The following is a 21377-nucleotide window of genomic DNA, read 5'->3' as shown; positions in this document are numbered from 1 at the left end:
TACCCCCATGCATGGATTATGGATCATGGTATGGGACCTAATTGCTAATTGGGTATATTGATCGGTATTGATGGTCCAGGAAGTGGATAGGACAACAACTAAGGATTTCTTCAGGAGGCTTCTGCATTTGAGGTGAGTCTTCTCACCATACCAAAGGGTCTAAGGCACCACGACCGACCCATTTTATGATAGTTGGTATAATTACTATGTATAGGTGTGTGGCATTGTTATGCATTGATATGTGGTAGAGATAGCTTTACAGCTGGTTGTAGAGATAGCCTTCAGGGCTAATGGTAGAGATAGCCTTCAGGGCTAGTGGTAGAGATAACCTTCAGGGCTAATGGTAGAGATAGCCTTTATGGCTAAGGGTAGAGATAGCCTTTGTGGCTAATGGTAGAGATAGCTTTATAGCTAATTGATATGTATTATGTGGTAGAGGTAGATTGTATAGCTAATTGATATGCATTATGTGGTAGAGGTAGTTTTATATCTAATTGATATGTGTTATGTGGTAGAGGTAGCTTTTATAGCTGACATGTTATGTGGATTGTGTGGGGTATGCTCTGGGGAACTCACTAAGCTTCGTGCTTACAGGTTTGTTTATGGTTTCAGGTACCTCAGATCCCAAGGGCAAGGGCAGGCGTGATGGCGCGACGTGCACTCTCTTACAGGCGTTTTATGGGACATTCTGATATTTCGAATAAAAGTTGTATTTGACTTATGTTTTGAAAACAATTATAACTGCGCTTCTTAATGTATGTGAATATTTTTGATTACTCTAAAATGAAAATTTTATTTTAAAAATTTCGGTCGTTACATCCTTTCATTCTCAGATTGTTATACTGTCATTGTGGTTATTTATTCATTGTCAACATGACTGGAAAGGATGATTCCCTTCAGTTAATCAGTACTCGTCTAGATGGAAAGAATTATATGTATTGGAGTTACGTTATGAAGAACTTCCTTCGTGGGAATAATATGTGGGGCTATGTCACTGAGACTAAAGCCAAACCCTCAGTGCCTCAGACTGTAAATTTTTGTTTTGTTGCTTGATGCTTGGGAGACTGATAACTCCAAGGTAATTACTTGGATTAATAACTCTTTTACTCAATCTATTGCATCAAAGGAAGTTTGGAATCACTTGGAGAGACTGTATACTCAGTCCAACTTTGCTAAACAATACCAGTTAGAATATGATATTTGTGCTCTGCAACAAAATGACCAGAGCATCCAAGATTTCTATGTTGTTATGTCTGATTTGTGAGATTAATTGGCTCTTACTGAATCTAAAGAGTTAAAAGGTTTTGAGCCTTACATTTCTAGGAGGGAAGAACAACACTTGGTCCAGTTCTTGATGGCCTTGCGTTCTGATTTTGAAGGCCTGTGTGGAACCATTGTTCATCGCTCTCCTCTTCCCTCAATGGATTCTGTTGTCCATGAGTTAATTGCAGAAGAGACTCGTATCAAGTCTCGTGCTGATAAAGGGTTTAAAGCAACCTCTATTCCTACTCCCTCTCCTGTTGTGTTTGTTGTTTCCTCTAATCAGTCTCGACAAACTTCAAGGGTTGCTTATGATGAGTGTGCATTCTGTGAATAGAAAAATCATTGGAAAGCTTAGTGTCCATTTTTAGTCAACAAGGGTAAATCTGGTCAACCTCAATTGAGACAACAAAATAGGTCTGGTCAATAGAAGTTTCATCCACGTTCCTATGGTGCTCCTCCATGGACCCCTCGTCCTCCACAGTTTGATGTTGTTGCTGCTATACCACCAGTTGACACCAAACCTGTTGGAAACATGCCACCATCTGTATTGGATTCCAAGGCGTTTGAGAGTTTCAGACAATATTTGGTCTCTAATTCCACTGCCATGTCTGCATCTATGTCTCATTCTGGTCCTACTTCATATGGTACATCAGGTATTCTCTCATCTTTGTGGATTTTAGATTGTGGTGCAACCCATCATATGACTCCTTATTTGTCATCGTTTACTTCTTTGTCGCAAGTGTCATCTATTTCTGTTAAGTCTGCTAGTGATACATCTATGCTAGTTGAAGGTGCTGGGTCTGTCTCTATTTCTTATATCACTCTCCCTGATGTTTATTACATTTCCAAATTTACTTTGAATCTTGCCCCAGTCAGTCAGTTACGTAAGTCTGGTAACTGGCTGCTCTTTTCTGATCATGTCTGTGTTATACAGGATCAACACACCCAGAAGGTGATTGGGATCAGCCGTAGGGCATGGGAAATGTATGTCTTGGAAGTTCTCAAAGTATCTAATGTTGCTGCCTCCAACATTGGTTTATCTTCTTTTCGTTTGAGTCCTTTGTCGTCTGATTTTTATCTTTGGCATTCTCGTTTGGGACATGTGTCTATATCACGTTTGAATTTTTTAGCATCTAGTGGTGTTTTGGGTCATTTAAACACTTGTGATATTTTTGATTGTAAACTGGAAAAATTCTCTGCTTTACCTTTCAATAAAAGTATGTATTGTTCTACTGCTCCTTTTGACATTATTCATTATGATGTATGGGGTCCTGCACCAGCATCCACAAAGGTGATGGGTTTTGGTCATAAGACATCCTATGTGCTCATACAAACCCTAATGCTTGGATCTAGGTTTCTCTATTGTACATGCAAGTTATCCAAGACTATAAACCCTTATTCTAGCATTCAAATAATCATATTAACATGAGAATAGGTTTATAATGTTACCTTGATTGTTATGTAGAAATAACAATCCCAAATCTCCTTGAATTGACTTTGGAAGGCTTAGAGTCACAAGTGTCACTCCTCTAATGGTTCACAAACACCATAAGCAAGAGGATGAAGAGGAGAGAGGATGGAGGCTACCAAAAACGTGTGAAACCCTAGCAAGAAGCTTAGCCACGTTTTTGGTCCTTAAGGGATCTATATATAGTGAGGCTATTAGGGTTATCTAACAAGGAAACCCTAATTTGGATGCTTAAGCCCTAAGCAACCCATAGACTCCTTTAATCAAGCCCATGGACGATTTCCTTATGGGTTTCCCCATAGAATTCGTCCATCCCTTAATACAAGGCAATCCATGGCCCAAATTGCAATTATCTTATAATTACAATTCCAGTCCCTTAAGTTTAATTAATCTCTTTTAGTCACAAAACTAATTATCAATTAATTCTTGACTAATATTAATTAAACAATATGATTTCTTCTTTAATATATTATTCCCATAATATATTAATAAATCATATTTAATCCTTTCTCTCCATAATTTATCCTATCAAGTTGCTTTGGTGAAGGCAACCCAAAAGGACCATGCACCATCGTGTCAAGTACATACCAAAATAGTTATGGACTTAGACACTAATCCAACAAAAGGATGGGTCAACCTATTATGTATCTTTTATAGATAATTATACTCAATATACATGGGTTTATCTTATGAAACACAAATCTGATTTCTTTGATATTTACAACAATTTTATAGCTCTTGTTAAAACTCAACATTCGGCTGTGATTAAGTGCTTCAGGTGTGACTTAAGGGGTGAATATACCTCTAATGATTTTACTCAGTTACTTGCTTCTGATGGTACCATACACCAGTCTTCGTGTATTGAAACACCTCAGCAAAACGGTGTGGCAGAACGAAAACACTGTCATATTGTTGAGATTGCCCGCTCATTGCTCTTGTCTGCGCAGGTCCCTAGTGCCTTTTGGGGAGAAGCAGTCCTAACTGCTGTGTATGTGATTAATCGTATCCCTACTTCATTGAATTCAGGAATGTATCCTTTTGAGAAGCTATATGGTCATCTACTAGACTACTCTTCCTTACAAGTTTTTGGATGTACTTGTGTTGTTCTTCATCCTCATGTTGAAAGGAACAATTTGGGGCCGAAATATGCTATTTGTGTATTTTTGGGGTATGGTATTGGATAAAAAGGATACCGTTGCTATGATCATGTGAGTCAGAAGTTATATGTTTCCCGACATGTCACTTTTTTGGAACATATTCCTTTCTACTCGATTCCTGCTACAGCCCATAATGTAACGAAGTCTGATCTTCCACATATTGACCCTTTTAATGAAGATATAAAGGCTCGGGATCCATCTATGCCACCTGATCCTTCAGCTCATGACACACCCACTTCTTTAGAGAGTGCCTCGACTCCACCTGTTCCTAAGCATGCTCCTCCAATTGTTGAAATTGAGGATCCACCTCCACCACCACCCCTCAAGAGATCCACTTGTCATGTTAAGTCCTCCAAGCTACCATATTTTGCTTATTCTACATATTCAGGACCATTTGCTTCATTTATAGCAAGCATCCATCATCTGTCTGAACTTGAATCATATAAAGAAGTTGTTTTAGATCCTCTTTGGTAGAATGCTATGGCTGAGGAACTCATTGCTCTTCATCATACTCATACATGGGATTTGGTTTCTCTTCTTCCTGGGAAACATACAATAGGTTGTCGTTTGGTGTACAAGATAAAAACAAAAGTTGATGGGTCTGTTGAGCGGTAGAAGGCCAGACTTGTAGCAAAAGGTATTCCCAACAGTATGGTTTTGACTACGAAGAGACATTTGCCCCAATTGCAAAGATGACAACAATCTGTACTATGATTGCAGTTGCATCCGTCCAACTGTGGAAGATCTTTCAAATGGATGTTAAGAATGCCTTTTTGAATAGTGACCTCCATGAAGAGGTTTATATGACTCCTCCCCCAGGAATTCAGCACCGGTCAGGTGAGGTTTGTCAGCTTTGTATGGTCTCAAGCAAGCCCCGCGTGCTTGGTTTGAGAAATTCTCCACAGTAATTACCTCTCTAGGATTTTTCCAAAGTAATCACGATTTTGCTCTGTTTTTTAGATGCCCGAGTGGAAGAAAAATTCTTCTATCCTTATATGTGGATGGCATGATTATTACGGGTGATGACCATGGTAGCATTGAGTCTTTGAAGCATGATCTAGCTCATCGATTTGCTATGAAGGATTTGGGCTTGCTGCGTTATTTCTTGGGTATTGAGGTAGCTCAGTCTAAGAAAGGGTATCTTTTTTCCCAAATTAAATATATATCTGACTTGTTTACACGGGCGGGCCTCTTTGACAATCAGATTGTTGATACTCCTCTTGAAACTAATGCATGGTATTGTCCTACTGATGGTATTCCGTTGTCCGATCTGAATCTTTATCGCAATGTTGTGGGAAGTTTGGTCTATCTCACAGTTACTCGTCCAAATATTGCTCATGCTGTTCATGTTGTCAGTCAGTTTGTTACTGCTCCTTCCTATGTTCATTGGGGAGCTATTCTCCGTATTCTGAGATATCTTCGTGGCACTCAGTTTCAGACCCTCTTGTTTCCCTCGACGTCTTCTCTTGAGTTACATGCCTATAGTGATGCTGATTGGGATGGTGATCGTCATGATCGTAAGCCCACCATTGGATTTTGCGTATTTCTTAGAGAGTCTTTCATTTCATGGAAGAGCAAAAAACATGACGTTGTCTCTAGATCTTCCACGGAGGTTGAATATCGTGATATGGCTGTAACTACATGTGAGATTATCTGGTTATGGTGGCTGCTTGTGGATATGGGAGTTCACATTTCTTCATCTACTCCCTTGCATTATGATAACAAAAGTGCGATACAAATAACAAAGAATTCTGTTTTTCATGAGCGGACGAAACACATTGAGATTAATTGTCATTTTAGCCGTCATCACCTATAGCTCGGGACCATTTTGCTCCCGTTCGTTTCATCAATCTTGCAGCTTGCGGATATTTTCACAAAGGCTCTATTGGCTTCTCGGTTTCGGTTCTTATGTGACAAACTCTCAATGCTAATTGTTGCGGCATTGTGAGTTTGAGGGATGATGTTAGCCGATATATTATTAGCCTACTTGTTTATGGGCCCTTTAGTCTTTAGCCCATTAGGGTTTTTTTGTCTAGCTAGTATTTATATCCATTTTATTCTTTGCAGTCTTCATGCTTTTTATTGAGAACCCTTGTAATTTCTCTTTATCATAATCATACGACAATGTTATCACCTTAAACATCATTGGGGTTTTTATAAACTCTTAACGTCAAGATCTAAACTCAGATGTATAAGATTTGGAAAGTATGAATTATACCAAAATTTGAAAACTAATGGACATAAATAAGCTCATTGATCAATTAGTGAGGTAAAAAACAACGAAAGGAGTTAATAAATTCTAGAAACCTTGTTCCAATGTCCACTCACCATATACTTTATATAATATAACTATTATAAAACGTTTTATAAAATATGACATTTTTATTTTAATCTCCGCTTGAATCAATCAAGAGCTAAATTTGTGAAAGTATATGATGTGGAGCACACTACACATAGAAGATCTTGTTGAAGCTTATATGGAGAAGTGGAAGAAAGATAAATGAGGCTAAAAAAAAGCACAACTTAAAGCAGACATAACTTTTGAACTGTTAGAAGTTTGGGGGGATGTGCGTTAAAATGTTGAAAAGCTATTGTCGGGCCGGAGCTCCTTGACATGACGCGCCCCGGATCGATCCCCAAAGTTCATTGCCCATGCCTCCAACTTCAGCTTTCCTCCGATTCATGTCCATTTCTGTGATTTATGTGACTGTGTTTCAATGAAAGAATAACCTTTGTTCATTATTTTATGAATTTCATGTTTATATTTAAGAACTTAATTAGAAGATTTCAATGTCAACTTCAACTTCCCAAAATTGCATATCTGCCAATTTTAGCCTAATCTATAAAGCTATTTCGTAAGCCTTTGATAGGCATCTTGAAATCAATAATATTCATCCCTTTAAATAAGTGTTTGTTCTTGAATGACACACTTGACAATATAAGATGTACAAGGCTCGCTTCACATGACTTGTGTTTGACTTACTCAGTAACAACATCCATCTTAACAACATTTCCCGGTGTATTCACTCCTCTTTGAATGCAATGTAATACAACCCATAAAGGTATATCTCGATTTATGGTTAGCCCAAATAAATTATAATTGGATATATATCATATGGGCATGGATGTATTAAACTCTCTATGCCAATCTTCATCATGCAAATGATCAAAATGAAACTTTAAAGCTGTATCATCGATTTACTATTTCATATAAAAATTGATCTTTGCCTGTTACTACTTCTGGGAGCAACCATATCCACTACTGAAGCAAAATCCCATTCAAACATGGAAGACTTGAGGAATGCAAGCCAATCTACATTTGACCATTTTTATATGAGGAATGCAACGCTTTTTGTATGAAGAAAATGCAAGCCAATCAACCTTCATATGAAGAAAATGAATTTGGCCCTTATTATGTGATTCCAAAACGTCAAAATCAACAAATTTAAACATGTTAAAACAATAAAATCAGTGAGGTTTTGAAGAAGTTGTTGAGTAGACACATCAACAGTTTTTTTGAATAATTTATGAGGATTTTTATCGAGCCTTTTGTTAGAAATAAGAAACTTATTTAGCTGTGATCCCTATTTAATTTGTTTCTTTTACTCTTCCGTTCTACTTTCTTGATATTTTCTTCAAGATTCAATTGAGAAACAATAGAACGAAGTAAGAGAAAAAAAAAACATTCATCTATTCATTGCATCAGTAGAACACAATTACAAGTAGCATGTTGGATCCATCCAACAGAACATTGGAAAAAAGACTCCTGCCACTGCCTCTGTCATCACACCTTCACCTTCTTAGCTGCTAATGTTCTCAAAATACTCCACCGGTATTGACCTCGGACAATGCTTCTTCGCTACAAACTTGTACTGTTTCACATCAATCAAAATTACCAAATTAACCCCCAAGTCATCATCAAAATTACCAATACAGTAATTTTAGAATTACACACCTTATGTTGACTGTACTTTTCCCTGATTGCTGGCAAACTAGAATTTGGGCATTCACAAACAAGAGCATGCAGAGCCTTCACACATTCACTCAAATCCGATGGCTGATACCGAGTATAATGCCTCAATGTCGAATTCTGTACAATTTATTGTCCAAAGTTCGAAGTTAGAAACCAACATCATAAAACAACCAAAAAACGATAATAACAAAGCATACGACATACCCAAGGTTTCTTTGATGGAACAAGTACAAATCTTGCTAAAAAGATGGCTGATGCAGCAACAAGGGAAGGAGCATAACAAAGCATGTTATACTCGAGAAGAGATAACTCGGATATGTAGCTTGCTAAACACTCTAATTGCATCGAAGGAGCCTGTTTATATTTTATACCATATCAGTAAATCAAATGCAAAAAATTATTCTTTTGGTAAAATTCGTTGAGATTTATACCTCGTTTACTCCTTGAGCAGCACGAACAAATCGCCTCAAGAAACATCTCGATGTTGGTGCAGTCATTTCAAACTTCAAGAAATTTAGAACCGAAGATTCCATTTGCAACACCTCATCTTTGAAGTATGTATTATCAGTAATGTAGCAGAATTCTTCCACTTGTGGTGCACAGATCTCCTCATACTTCCTGAAAACAAGTTCAATTTTCTTAATATATTTTCAAAACAAAATGTGAATATAATATTACGAACAAAAAGCAAGAAACATGTCTCTTACGAAGCAATCATCATGCAAGCAACTCCAAGCAATTGCAATCGTTGTCTATCCATCAAATTGCCAGAAAGATATCGGTCAATGTAGTTAATAGTCAAATACAATGTATCGGGTACCAATCTGTACTCTTCTGCAACCTAAATTCATAACATTTTATATTAGTATTAACAAAATTGCCAAAAAAAGATGGGATTAAAATAATGTCTTTTATTACCTCGACAAGCCAGTCTATTAGGATTGCACGCATGCTGGGATTGATATCTTTCTGAACTTTCTCCATGAAATCAATTGAAGGTCTTTTCTTTGCCTAAAATCACCAATAAAAAGTGATTAGAAATCAGCAACTAAATCACAAACGGAATTAGAAACGATTAAAACAATAATGCACCTCAGATGCTCTAAGGTGTTGATAAATGTCACACGCCATCGTTGCACACAACTGTGGATCCATGAAATCAACATCAAGATCGACAATCTTGTCATTTGTCCCCATCTCCATAAGTATCTCTCTCTTGCATACTGTTCCTAAAAAACCCAATTTGAAAATTTTAATCTACAAGAAAACGAAATTGAAAAACTACAAACTGTATAATCACAGAAGCCGAAATCAGTACCTGTTGTTTCAGTATGATCGGAGATGTTCAGTTTACTGCATGTTTTCCTTTCGATTGACTCCATTGCTGCAATGTCATTGTTGTCGATGTATTCAACATCTGGGCTGTTCAAAGATTCACATGTGGACATTGTTTCATCCATGTCGGATTTAGATGGAGACACGTCCATTTTAGATTGAACAGGAGGAACGATTGCATCTTTTCTTGATGTGGGTATACTCTTAGTTGAAGCAGTTGGCTTCACATGGGTTGATGATGAGAAGATACTTCCATATGAGGCGCCATTGTTGTTGACAATTGAAGATCCCTTCTGTAGATGCAGTTTATAGTCAGTATTTTAATCAAATTTAAATTGTACATGTTTTAATTGGAAACCTAAGCATTCAAATTATTGAAATAAGACAAAAAAGAAGTAGGGTCGATTTTGAATTTGAAGGAACTGTGGTCGTCGTTCTTGGAGGAAACAGAGCATTAATAATGTATCTTAAATGATAAGAAAAAATCCGTTGGTAAGAGATTATGATTGTTTATCAAGAAATGGATCTGATCACCAAAATTCTCGTTGCATAAACACTGATTGAGAACATATTCAAGAAAATCAAACATCATTGCGATATATGAAGAAAATGAAAACCCCATAATAGTTTAAAAGAACGTGAAAGAATGAAATTATGTTTTACCAAATTAGATGTGCTTTTTGAGATGTTATGAGAGGTGGGTCTTTGATTCGTGACGTTAGCGAGAGCAGGGCGTTTCTTGGCCATGTGAGGCGGTAAAGCCATTGATTTCCCGACGACATTCTCCGACGCCTGTCGCTTTGCAAGTGACGACGTCGTTCCTGAAGCTTTCCGATTGTGTGTTACCGTCGACATCACTCAATGCAGCAAGAAACCCGGAAAAGAAAAGAAAGAAGAAAGGAACCCTAGAAACAAAACCCTAAAATTCAACGGCGTTTTGGTTTTGAATTGACAACTAGAACAAGAAATTAAAACAAATCCAAGAAAACCCAAGTGAATTCATGTGATTTAAAATCAAAGTATCCGTTTGATTTGCTCAGAACTGAAAAGGGTTACGAATTCAAAAAGCAGAGTGACTTGAGTGAGAGAGAAAGGAAGAGAGAGAGTTATTTAATGGTATTTTTGAAGGCGGGCAAAGGGGATGATTTGAAATGAGAATTGATCTTGGCCGTAGGATGAGAAGCAGGTATTCGTTAGGAGCGGACAAGGAGGCTCTTGTCTGTTTTCTTACATTGGGCTATGGAGGAGTGGCCATTTTGTATTATTTTTGGAAAAATGAAGGGCTGAATATGTAAATTTTTGAAGACATTGGGTTTCACAAGTGTCTTTTTATAAGATTTTGAATATTGGGCTTTCTGATTGTGTGTGTCACTTTGGCATGTGGGTTTTTTTTTGAATTCGAATTTGAACGTTGGTCCTTGTCACAATATTTTAATGGATGTATTGCTCACTTCTTTTATACTTCAAGTATTTATTACGACTACCCTTGTGTTGAAATAGGTTTCAATTATTAAATTCAGGACGTTTAAAAAATGTTCGAATCCAAATGTCTAATTTGAAATCTCATATAAATATATGAATTGTAATTTTCAAATATATTGGATAACCAATTACCTGAAATTTGAAATATATATGTTTTATTTTTATTTTGGAATTTGTGAAAGAAAACCATTAATGTATATAAATTGAGGAGCTGGGAGTTTCAAATTGTTTATGTTGTAATTTTAAAAAATTTGGAGATCTACTATAATAAATGAAGGTTTTTTTGTCACATGTCCTCTTCTCATTCATTTGGACACATGACATTTTCTAGAATTTTTAAAATTTATATTTTCCACTTGTCATTTTATTGTGTTTTTATTTTATTAAATTAAAATTTCACATTTAATGTGTAAGGTAATATATATGTAAAATATTTATTAGAAATAGTTTATATATGTAACGTATTTAATACATTAAAGTCTAATTAATTTTAATAATTCAAAATTTTCTTATTTTTCTTATAAATTCAAACATTTCAAATTATTAAAGTTTTATATTTATTTTTTTTAATTAAATCCATATAATACATGTGTCTCACACCTAGTTTTAAATATATGCGGTGCAAGGAAAATGACCTTATCCTCCTTAATAAATGAAGGTTTTTTTTGCCACATGTCAATCTCTCATGAGTTTTGACACTTGTAATTTTGTGGTATTTTTGAATAAATGTTTTTTCCATTTGTCATTTTCTCATTTTTTTTATCTTTCTTAATTATTTACACCTTAATTAATAATTGCCTTAATTGAAAATAACTAATAAATTACAATATTACAACTCATATAGTATTTAATATGTTTCCTTTTAAATTTCAAATTTAAATAAATTTTTGTTTAAACCTTCATATATATATATATATATATATATATATATATATATATATATATATATATATATATATATATATATATATATATATATATTATCCAACCCGTATAACATACAGGTCTCACAACTAGTTTTTAATAAATATTAGGTGAATTTTTGCCCATTGAGCAGAGTATAATTACATAGTTAAAATATTAACAAATATATATTGTTCAAAATCACTATATTAGTCTTAGTAACTATAAAATAATAATTTTTATATTAAGTTGATAAAAATATTGAAATTAATGTGAACCATGTCATAAAATAAGCATTTATTGGAATCGCATCAACATAATATCTATATGTGGGTTCATAACTAGGTTATAACCCGTGTACATCACGTATGAGAAAATTAAAAATAATTTCATTTATAGTAATACTTAATAAATGAACAATGATAATAAATTTTTAATAAGTAATAAATATAGATTTTTATGAGTCATTTCAGAATGATATAATGATTCTTTAAAATTACGAAAGCATAGTGGTTTGAATATCCAATCGACAATTTGCATTTCTAGATATGTTAGAAAAATATTATTTTTGTAGAATTGAATCAAAATTAAAAAAATGATATAAATAATAAAATTGTACAAAGTTTTTATAAATTTCTAAAAACTTCTTTATACACAACATTGAATATTTTATTTGACAGTCTACAATCCTTATCTAAAATTAAAAATTTTAATCTCTCTCTACTCTGAACTCTAGATAAAACAACGTACAATTGGTCATGTGTAAAAACAGGATCATTGAGAAACAAACCAACATTCGATAAAGACTGTCATTAGCTCTTATTAATTGTCATTGCAAAACATACAGCGAATGAAAATTCTATTTTTTTGGAATTTGAACGAGATCTTGTTTTCAGTAGGAGTTAAAGACATTCTTGGAATAAAAGTTTTGTTTCCAATATTACTTCCATCTATGATAATTGCATCAATAACACGTTTGCCCAAAGATTTTGTTGGATTAAGTGTCTAAGCTCATAACTATAGTTTGTATAAACTTGAATTGATAGCAGCACAATCATTTTGGATTGCCCTCAAACCTAACAACTAGACATGATGATTTTTGGAGAAAGAGGTTGATTTATTATTCGATTAATAAATTGAAATAAATGATCTATTAATACATTATGAGAATAATATATTGATTAGAAATAGTAATATTTGATTAATAATTTATCAACAATTAATTGGAATTAATTTCGGGATTAATGAAATTAATTAAAAGTGTAGGGTCTAAAGTGCAAATGTTTAATAGTTGAGAAAAAGGCTCAAGAACCTTCCACCAAGGGGTAGACGGTTTCTAAGGGATAATATAGGGTTTCTAGATTATCCCATGTGGATAAATATGGAGCTAAATAATTACAAATTTGAAATATTATTATTATATTCAGATTAAGGTTATCCATGACATCCTTGTACCATTATATAAAGGACCCTATGCCTAGCGATTTTCGGCCACTCATACTCTTAGAGAGCTAGGCCGAAATTTTGTCCTCTTTCCTCTTCTCTCCATAATCTCCTTTTTACTTGTGTTGGGTGTGAACCTGTGTTGGGTGTTAACCATTAGAGGCATGACGCTTGTGGTGCTTGCTTCCAAAGCTTCAACAAGACAAGGATCATTGTTATTTGCAATAATAACAATAAGGTATGTAATCCTAAACCCTTTTATGTGTTTTTCGAAAATTACATAGGGTTTTTAGGGTTATTATTTTGATGTTCATAGTTATAGGTTAAATAGTGAAAACATAGATCTTGTTTTAGATTGCATGCACACTTGAGAGTTTTAAGTTTGTTTTGTTGTGCCTAAAACTCATCATATTTGACTTGTAGTCTAGTGCTATTGCATAAACCATTTTTTTGATCAATGTTTCTCAATAAGATAACTAGAACACCGACTTTTAAAATGACCTTATGGTTGGTCCTCAATAAGATAACTAGAACATCGACTTTTAAAATGACCTTATGGTTTGGCAGACCTGAGACTTTAAAGACCATTTACAACATCAAGTGAGTATAAATTTACATAAAATTGATCATGAACAAACTCAAATTTGTAACGATCGTTTTCCGAGGTATAAATTTATTTAAATCCTCAAGTTTTATTTGGGCTATTATAGAATTATATATGAGAGTGGGCCTTTTGTTTTGGGCCAAGTTATTGCCTGCCCATAAGCCGTATGTGGGGCGTAACCCGTTGTACGCTGGGCGTAATGGCTAAATGAAACGCAGGAAGGAGAGGCGTACGTGCAGCGTACGCGGCCAGAGGAAAAACCCTAATTTTAGGGTTTGAGACGTATTTAAACCCCATTATAGCCTCCCATTTGGCCTCATCACTTATCATTCACCCCAAAGAAACCCTAGTTCGTCCCCTTTGCTCTTTGCTTGTGTGTGTTTGATCTTTGAGCTTATTTTTGTGAAGAAGAAGAAGAAGAAGAGAAGTGGAAGAAGGAGAACTTGAGTACCTTGAGCTTATAGATCTAGAATCATTCCTTCATTTGGCATTCAAAAGAGGTATAAAGCTTCCAACTTTCCTCTTGTAAGTTTAGATCTAGGAGTTTTTGGAAGTTTGGACCTTTTAGGTCCAAAGGAGGGACCTTTATCTTACAACTACGTTTTTAGAGCTTGGGATTGCTATCCTTGAAGATCAAGTGTCCCCATAGCAGTAAAGTTTCGATCTTTGAGGCTTATATGGAACCATGCATGAGATCTAGTTGGTTTTATGGAAGTAGAATGTTATTTTTGAGAGTTTGAGCCTTTATGAGGCTTGTAAGCCATCAAGTAAGCAACTTTATGGCTTAAGTCATTGAATAAGCTTAGGATCTGGATTTTTAGCTTCTAGATCGAATTATTAAGCACTTAATGAGATGTTAGCTTAACAGGGCTGTACGTTGGGCATACAAGGAAGTACGCGCCGCGTATAAGCCAACAGCCAGTACGCTTAGCGTACCTTGATGTACGCCCCGCGTACGCTACCAGTTTGGGCTTCGAGTGTTGGGCCTCGGTGTGGGCTGGGTTTCAGGCTTAGGGTCCTTGGGCCTTTATGGCCCATCAGAATTCAGTTGCTAAGGACCAAGGATTTAGTATTGGGCTTGAGTAAGGCCCAATAAAAGGGTTCTAGGCCAAATATAGCAAATTGGGCCATTAGTGGGCCTATAGTGGGGCCATAGATGGACTTAGAAGGAATTGGGGTTTTGGGCCATGTTGTGTCCCACACCATAGTAGGGGTAAAATGGTCATTTTACCCATAAGGGAATCCCTATTCTGATTTAGTATTTATTTCCCATTATAGCTGGGAAGCAGCCGGAGCAGCCGTCAGGGATTTCTCACTCAGGAGTTCAGCAGCCAGTGTCACGAGGTGAGTTTCCTTTCAGTAGGAACGGGTCTAAGGGCACAATGCCGGCCCGTCTAACTAGCAGTAGTTTCCGGACTTCAGTTCAATGCAGTAGTTAGGATGTTTGATGCCTTCGTCGCTCAGACAGGGTATATGGATTATGTGTTCCGGGCTATGGCCCGATGCAGTATGCAGTTTATGTGTTCATGCTAGTTGATATGTTTATGCTATGCTATGTTATTCTCAGTCAGTTTCCGGATTTCGGTCCGATGCAGTTAGTGCCGGACTTCGGTCCGATGCAGGGGACAAGGTCCCAGTCAGTTCCGGACTTCGGTCCGATGCAGTTTTCGGACTTCGGTCTAATGTAAAGGGCAAGGCCCTGGTTAGTTCCGGACTTCGGTCCGATGTAGTTTCCGGACTTCGGTCTGATGCAGTGGGCAAGGCCCGGTATGTGTTTATATGTTATTGTATGGTATGTAGTAGTTTGGGGGAGCTCACTAAGCTTTGTGCTTACAGTTTTAGTTTTGGTTTTAGGTACTTCCGCAAGTAAAAGGAAGAGCTCGGGTTTATGGCATCGCACACACCACAACTTCAGTTTGTCCTGGGAGTTTTTTTAGCTTTTTATAGATGTGGTTTGATACAGTCTTGATACAGTTTCCTCATAATACTTTGCTATTGTTTTGAGATATTGACATACGTGTTTTACTTTATGATATTAATATGGTGTTTTTAGTAATTATTAAACAAAAAATTTTTGGGTCGTATTTTGGAACGTTACAAGTTGGTATCAGAGCCTTGGTTTGAGGGATTCGGATACACTTCTGGGTGTGTCTGAACTCAAACTAAGGAAACGGTAAAGATTTTCAAAAGAAAAATGTTTTCGAAAATGATTTTTGAAAAAGAACTTAGAAGGAAGAAGAGTTTTTATAAAAGGAAAAGGGTGTGGTGTATGCGATCAACCGAGCTCAAGTAAGTACTCCCAAATTACCATACAAGTTATATTATGATTATCTATTTCAGTTCTAGTAGAACAACATGCTAGAATAGGACTAAGGATCTAGGAGGATGCCTTATGTGCCTGCTATATGTGTTTCAGCTTTATGAGAATTGCATGCTAGTTTTGAGTATACAGCAGAATGATAGCCTGTTTAGGTTATGCTTAATAGTAGGAGCTTAGCATTGTATGCTAGTACAGTTTCCCATTATGAGGATAGAATTGCTTGAGTAGTCTCCTATGTCTGAATGCTGCTTGCTTTGTGCTTTGTGGGACTCTAAGTGATGGGAGTTAGCCATTAGGTGAATGCGTCACGTCACATGTGAACAGGGTTGAATAATCTCATAGTGCTAGACTTAGCCCTATTGCGCAGCTCTTGTCTGAGTCTAACCGTTGTAAGGACGAGTCTTCTACTCAAAGGATTATCTGAGCCTCGCCGCATGTGATGGTATTCAGGTGATGGCTAGTTGGCATCGCAAGGAGGCCTTCAGCAGTTGAGGACTGGATCGGGTATAGTCAGATAATTCCCTTGGGAAAGCCTAGGATGGGAGTAGCAGAGATCATTAGCAATATTAGTGACTTGGTGGAGTCAAGGCAGTACTTGAGGAAAGTACGGATAGATGTGGAAGGTAGTATGGGCCCGTACTACTGGAAGCAGAGGATCCGTACTCGAATCAAGGAAAGCTGAGATGAGACCAGGAAACTTGTGGTAGTAGTGATTCAAGAATTATCAGTGTTCATGACGTTTATATTGTTATGTTTCAGAATGGTGGTATTATGCCCTAGACCAACAGTCGGCAGTTCAGGTGTCGGGGGGGGGGGGGGGGATCAGGATCAGGCCTGGAGGCCGGGCAGTTGGATGAGCAGACTAGGGAGTTTCTCTCTTCATAGATTACTCGCACCATACTTGAGCAGACTCCTGTGATCTTCGGTTCGATCAAGGAGGGTATCTTAGAGATGATGGACGAGAGGTTGAGCACCTTCCGTGCTAAGGTGGCGGCCATGATGGGGTCGCACACACTTACTTTTAGGGAGTTCCGGGCATGCGGGGCTCTGGATTATCACGGGGCACGGGACCCCATAGCGAGCACCAGATGGTTGGCAGATGTGGCCAACGCCTTCCGCACTAGCAGATGTCCCGAGGGGGACAAGGTCAGATTGGCGTCCTGTCTTCTGAAGGACAGGGCACGTGATTAGTGGGAAGAGATTGGTCATGCCATCGGGGATGACGCAGCCCTGGATGCTATGACCTGGGCAGACTTTACTACCAGATTCAGAGTCGAGTTCACACCGGTTATTGAGGTGCAGCAGTTAGCACGCGAGTTTCAGGATCTTACCCAGACTACAGAGACAGTGGCGGAGATTACCGCCAAGTTCAGGGAGAGGGCTCTTCTTGTTCCTCAGTACGCGACTGATGAGGAAATGAAGAAGGCTCGTTATCATGAGATGCTGCGGAGTGATATCCGCCAGTTCGTGAGTCGGTCCAACTGTAAAACGTTGGATGACATGATTGCTAGGGCTTGAGAGAGAGAGATTGACCTTGAAATGGAGAGAAAAAGGAAGCCGGAGGCGGCTCCAGGTACAGGGAATGCGGGCAAAAAGCCCAAGGGTTCAGATCACAGAGCTAGGAGTCAGCAGAGCCACGCTCGGTGTGGCAAGTGTGGGAGATTGCACGATGTGGCGTGCAAGGCAGGGAGTGCCGGTTGCTACAAATGCGGTCGGACTGGGCATATGAGCAGAGATTGTACAGCCACTACTGTCGCCGTTGCAGCATCAGATCTGATTTTCTTCCATTGCAATCAAAGGGGACATAAAAAGTCCCAGTGTCCGAGTTTAGCTGCTGCAAGAAAAGTGTCAACACCTGCTCCTGCTACTTTGAGGATTACAGATGCCCGTCAGGGCTGATCTGAGTCGCTAGTGGCAAAGAGTAGGGCTTTTCAGCTGACGACAGAGGAGGCACGAGCGACTCCTGACGTGGTGGCGGGTATGTATTTTTCCCTTTATCTCTGCATTTATTATTGACTGTTTCTTATGGTTATATGTTTTATATAGGTTCGTTCTCGGTGAACGACATCTCAGCTACAATATTGTTTGATTCGGGGGCTACCCGATCATTCGTCTCTCTTGCACTTAGCAAGAGGTTTAGCAGAGCTCCAGGGGAGCTAGATTGTCCACTTGAGGTTGAGATAGCAGCTGATAGGATAGTTAGGGGTTGCAAGGGTGCACAGAGGGTGTTCCCTACAGTTATTCGATGAGCAGTTTCCGGTGGACTTGGTCCCTATTCCCTTGCGAGGGAATAAGGTTATAGTAGGTATGGATTGGCTAAGCCCCAATGGGGCGGTGATAGATTGTGAGCTGCAATTAGTGAGGGTTTGCACTCCCAGTGGGGGAGAATTAGTGATTCAGGGTGAGAGGCCACAGTGCGGACCCGTTCTATGTTCAGCAGCGAGAGCGAGGTGTTATTTTCAGCAGGGTTGTATCGGTTATGTTGCCTATGTTTCAGATGCCCGAGAAAAGGGCAGGATAACAGTTGATGATGTTCCGGTAGTGCGAGACTACCCGGATGTATTTCCAGAGGATTTTCCTGGAATACCTCCCGAGAGGCAGGTTGAGTTCGGGATTGACCTAATCCATGGTGCGACTCCGATAGCTAAGGCACCGTATCGATTGGCTCCCCTAGAGATGCAGGAGTTGTCTACGCAGCTGCGCGGGCTGTTAGACAATGGTTTCATCAGGTCGAGCAGTTCGCCCTGGGGAGCACCGATTTTGTTTGTGAAGAAGAAGGACGGGTCGCACCATATGTGTATTGATTATCGGGAGTTAAATAAGGTAACGGTGAAGAACCGTTACCCACTCCCAAGGATAGATGATTTGTTTGATCAACTGCAGGGAGCGTCTTGGTTTTCCAAGATCGATTTACGCTCCGGGTATCATCAGATGAGAGTCAGGGATGAGGATGTGCAGAAAACTTCTTTCAGGACCCGGTACATTCATTATGAGTTCGTGGTGATGCTGTTTGGGCTCACCAATGCCCCAGCCACGTTCATGGACCTCATGAACCGCGTATGTAGGCCGTTGTTGGATCGGTCGGTGATAGTATTCATTGATGACATATTGGTTTATTCCAAGACTCAGGAGCAGCATGAGGAGCACCTGAGGGAGGTGCTAGAGATTTTGAGGAAGGAGAAACTTTTCGCGAAGTTCTCCAAGTGCGAGTTCTGGTTGCGCGAGGTGCAGTTCCTTGGACACCTCGTCAACCAGAAGGGTATTTTGGTAGATCCGGCCAAGATAGAGGCCGTGATGCAGTGGGAGGTCCCGAGATCTCCATCTGAGATTCAAAGCTTCCTAGGTTTGGCAGGGTACTACAGGAGGTTCATTCAGGATTTCTCCAAGATAGCAGTACCGCTCACCCGACTGACTAAGAAGTCGGTGATGTTTCGCTGGGAGCCTGAGCAGCAAGCAGCATTTGAGACCCTCAGGCAAAGATTGTGCGAGGCACCGATTCTTACCCTGCCAGAGGGAGTAGAGGATTTTGTAGCACCGTAATTTTCAAAACAATTTTTCGCATTTTATAAAAACATAATTCATTCACTATTCATGAAAACATCATTGTTTAAAACTCAATTCATAACATATATCGATCCCAAGATCTCATAACATAAAAATCTCGTGTGTGTACTGATCAAGTTGGTGCCTTCCCGCAGTCCTCACTCGTACCTGAAACACATAACACTAAACACTGTAAGCACGAAGCTTAGTGAGTTCCCCCACACACAACACATATTAGCCACTCGAGGCTATAACTCTGTGGGTCCATGGACCCTACTCTGTGAACCTTTCGGCTCTAACTCTGTGAACCTTCCGGTTCTAACTCTGTAAACATGCACAACATAAATCACATAGAAATAATGCAGTACAACGCATAACATATAAAGCATACAAATACTCTGTCGCATAACTCTGGTTACCTACTCAAGGTAAAGTATAGTGAGAAGACTCACCTCGGATATCTCAGTAAATCTCTGACTCGGTAAACTCTGGTCTAGCCACTGCCTAATCACATGAAATAAATACTCTAATTAATACAACCCTCAGGGCTAGGCTAATCTCTCTCTCTCTCTCTATACATCCTCTAGGAAGGGTAAAGGACTATCCTACCCTTCCGATGACTCTAAGGTCCAAACATTGACTAACCCTAAAAGTCAATGAAGTCAACGGTCAACCTTGAGCAAACTCGCCGAGTACACAACTGTGACTCGGCGAGTCCACACGTGTTCTTCACTCTCCTAGTCCTCATTCGACTCACTGAGTCAACCTCAACTAGGGGTGAGCAAAAACCGCACCGCAACTAAAATTAACCGCCCAAACTGCAACCACAATAAAAACCGATGGTGAGGTTTTCTGTTTTTCAAAAACCGCAAATTTGCGGCGCGGTGCAGTTATTAGTTTCCAAAAACCACAAAAAAACCGCACCGCATATATTATATACAATTTTTTTTTATCAATTATTAATTTATTAAATATTAAAAATAAGACAAGTTTCATGAATGAAAGACAGATAAAATACTAGAAGACAAAAGTGTTGGTTTTTTCCTATGCAGTTATAGCGGTCCAAAATCAAATATCGGTCAAGGGGCGATATTTGGGATATAGGTTATCGCGGTGGGATATCAGTATTTTATATCATGCATAATTAATATATATATATATATATATATATATATATATATATATATATATATATATACATACATACATAAAACATATATAAAAGTAATATAAAAAGTCAAAATTCAAAACTGTCAATGTTTGAAACATAATCTTACGTAAGCCATGAGATCTTCCTCCAAGTCCACATCAACCAAGGCATCCAATTATTATATCTAGATCATCCACATCAACTCGAATATCGTCATCATCATTTAAGAATTATTTACTTAACACATCAACATGATCAAACCTATAGAAACTAGCAAGTTAACACTTAAGTATGTAACAATTAACATAACAATAAGATCGGTTAATACTTACAACATGAGTCTATGACCTAAAACTAACAATTAAGTACTTCACATAATAGCATGTTCATTGAAGTTAAGTCTATAATATTTAAGGCCTTGACTTAAAACTAAAAAAAGGAAGTAAAATTACTTAACCGATATCCCACCTGGAAATATCGGTTAAATATCGGTAAATATCACCGATATTTGCGGTCCGATATTTTGGACCGATATTTGACACCGCTATTTTGAAAAGTACCGATAACCGATATCCCACCTGGAAATCACCTGGAAATCGCCGATATTAACCGCTTAGGTTTTTTCTTATGTTTAACTTTATAAAAAGGATGAAATTAGTCAATTTTAAGATATTTATTGTTAATTACTATTGATTTGACGTTTTTAAGATATTAGTTGTTTGTGGTTTAAGTTAAA

At 38.0% G+C, this 21377-nt stretch overlaps 1 protein-coding gene across 1 annotated transcript; it reads right to left on the bottom strand.

Annotated features, from left to right (window-relative positions):
* Positions 1 to 7555: 7555 nt before the first annotated feature.
* CYCA1;1 (Cyclin A1;1) lies at positions 7556 to 10287 on the bottom strand. The gene is made up of 9 exons (XM_079005049.1): positions 9860 to 10287; positions 9180 to 9489; positions 8954 to 9090; positions 8780 to 8872; positions 8569 to 8702; positions 8293 to 8479; positions 8066 to 8215; positions 7844 to 7978; positions 7556 to 7760 (listed from the first exon to the last, which is right to left on the bottom strand). Exons 1-9 carry the CDS (start codon positions 10049 to 10051, stop codon positions 7689 to 7691), a joined length of 1410 nt encoding a protein of 469 aa, XP_078861175.1. The 5' UTR covers positions 10052 to 10287; the 3' UTR covers positions 7556 to 7688.
* Between the last annotated feature and the right edge of the window lie 11090 nt (positions 10288 to 21377).

The sequence above is a fragment of the Lactuca serriola genome, chromosome 6 (assembly GCF_051521515.1).
Source record: "Lactuca serriola cultivar US96UC23 chromosome 6, Lser_US96UC23_V15, whole genome shotgun sequence".
Classification (NCBI taxonomy): domain Eukaryota; kingdom Viridiplantae; phylum Streptophyta; class Magnoliopsida; order Asterales; family Asteraceae; genus Lactuca; species Lactuca serriola.
Note: the sequence above shows the minus strand (reverse complement) of the source record. Positions and strands in the feature narration are given on the sequence as shown.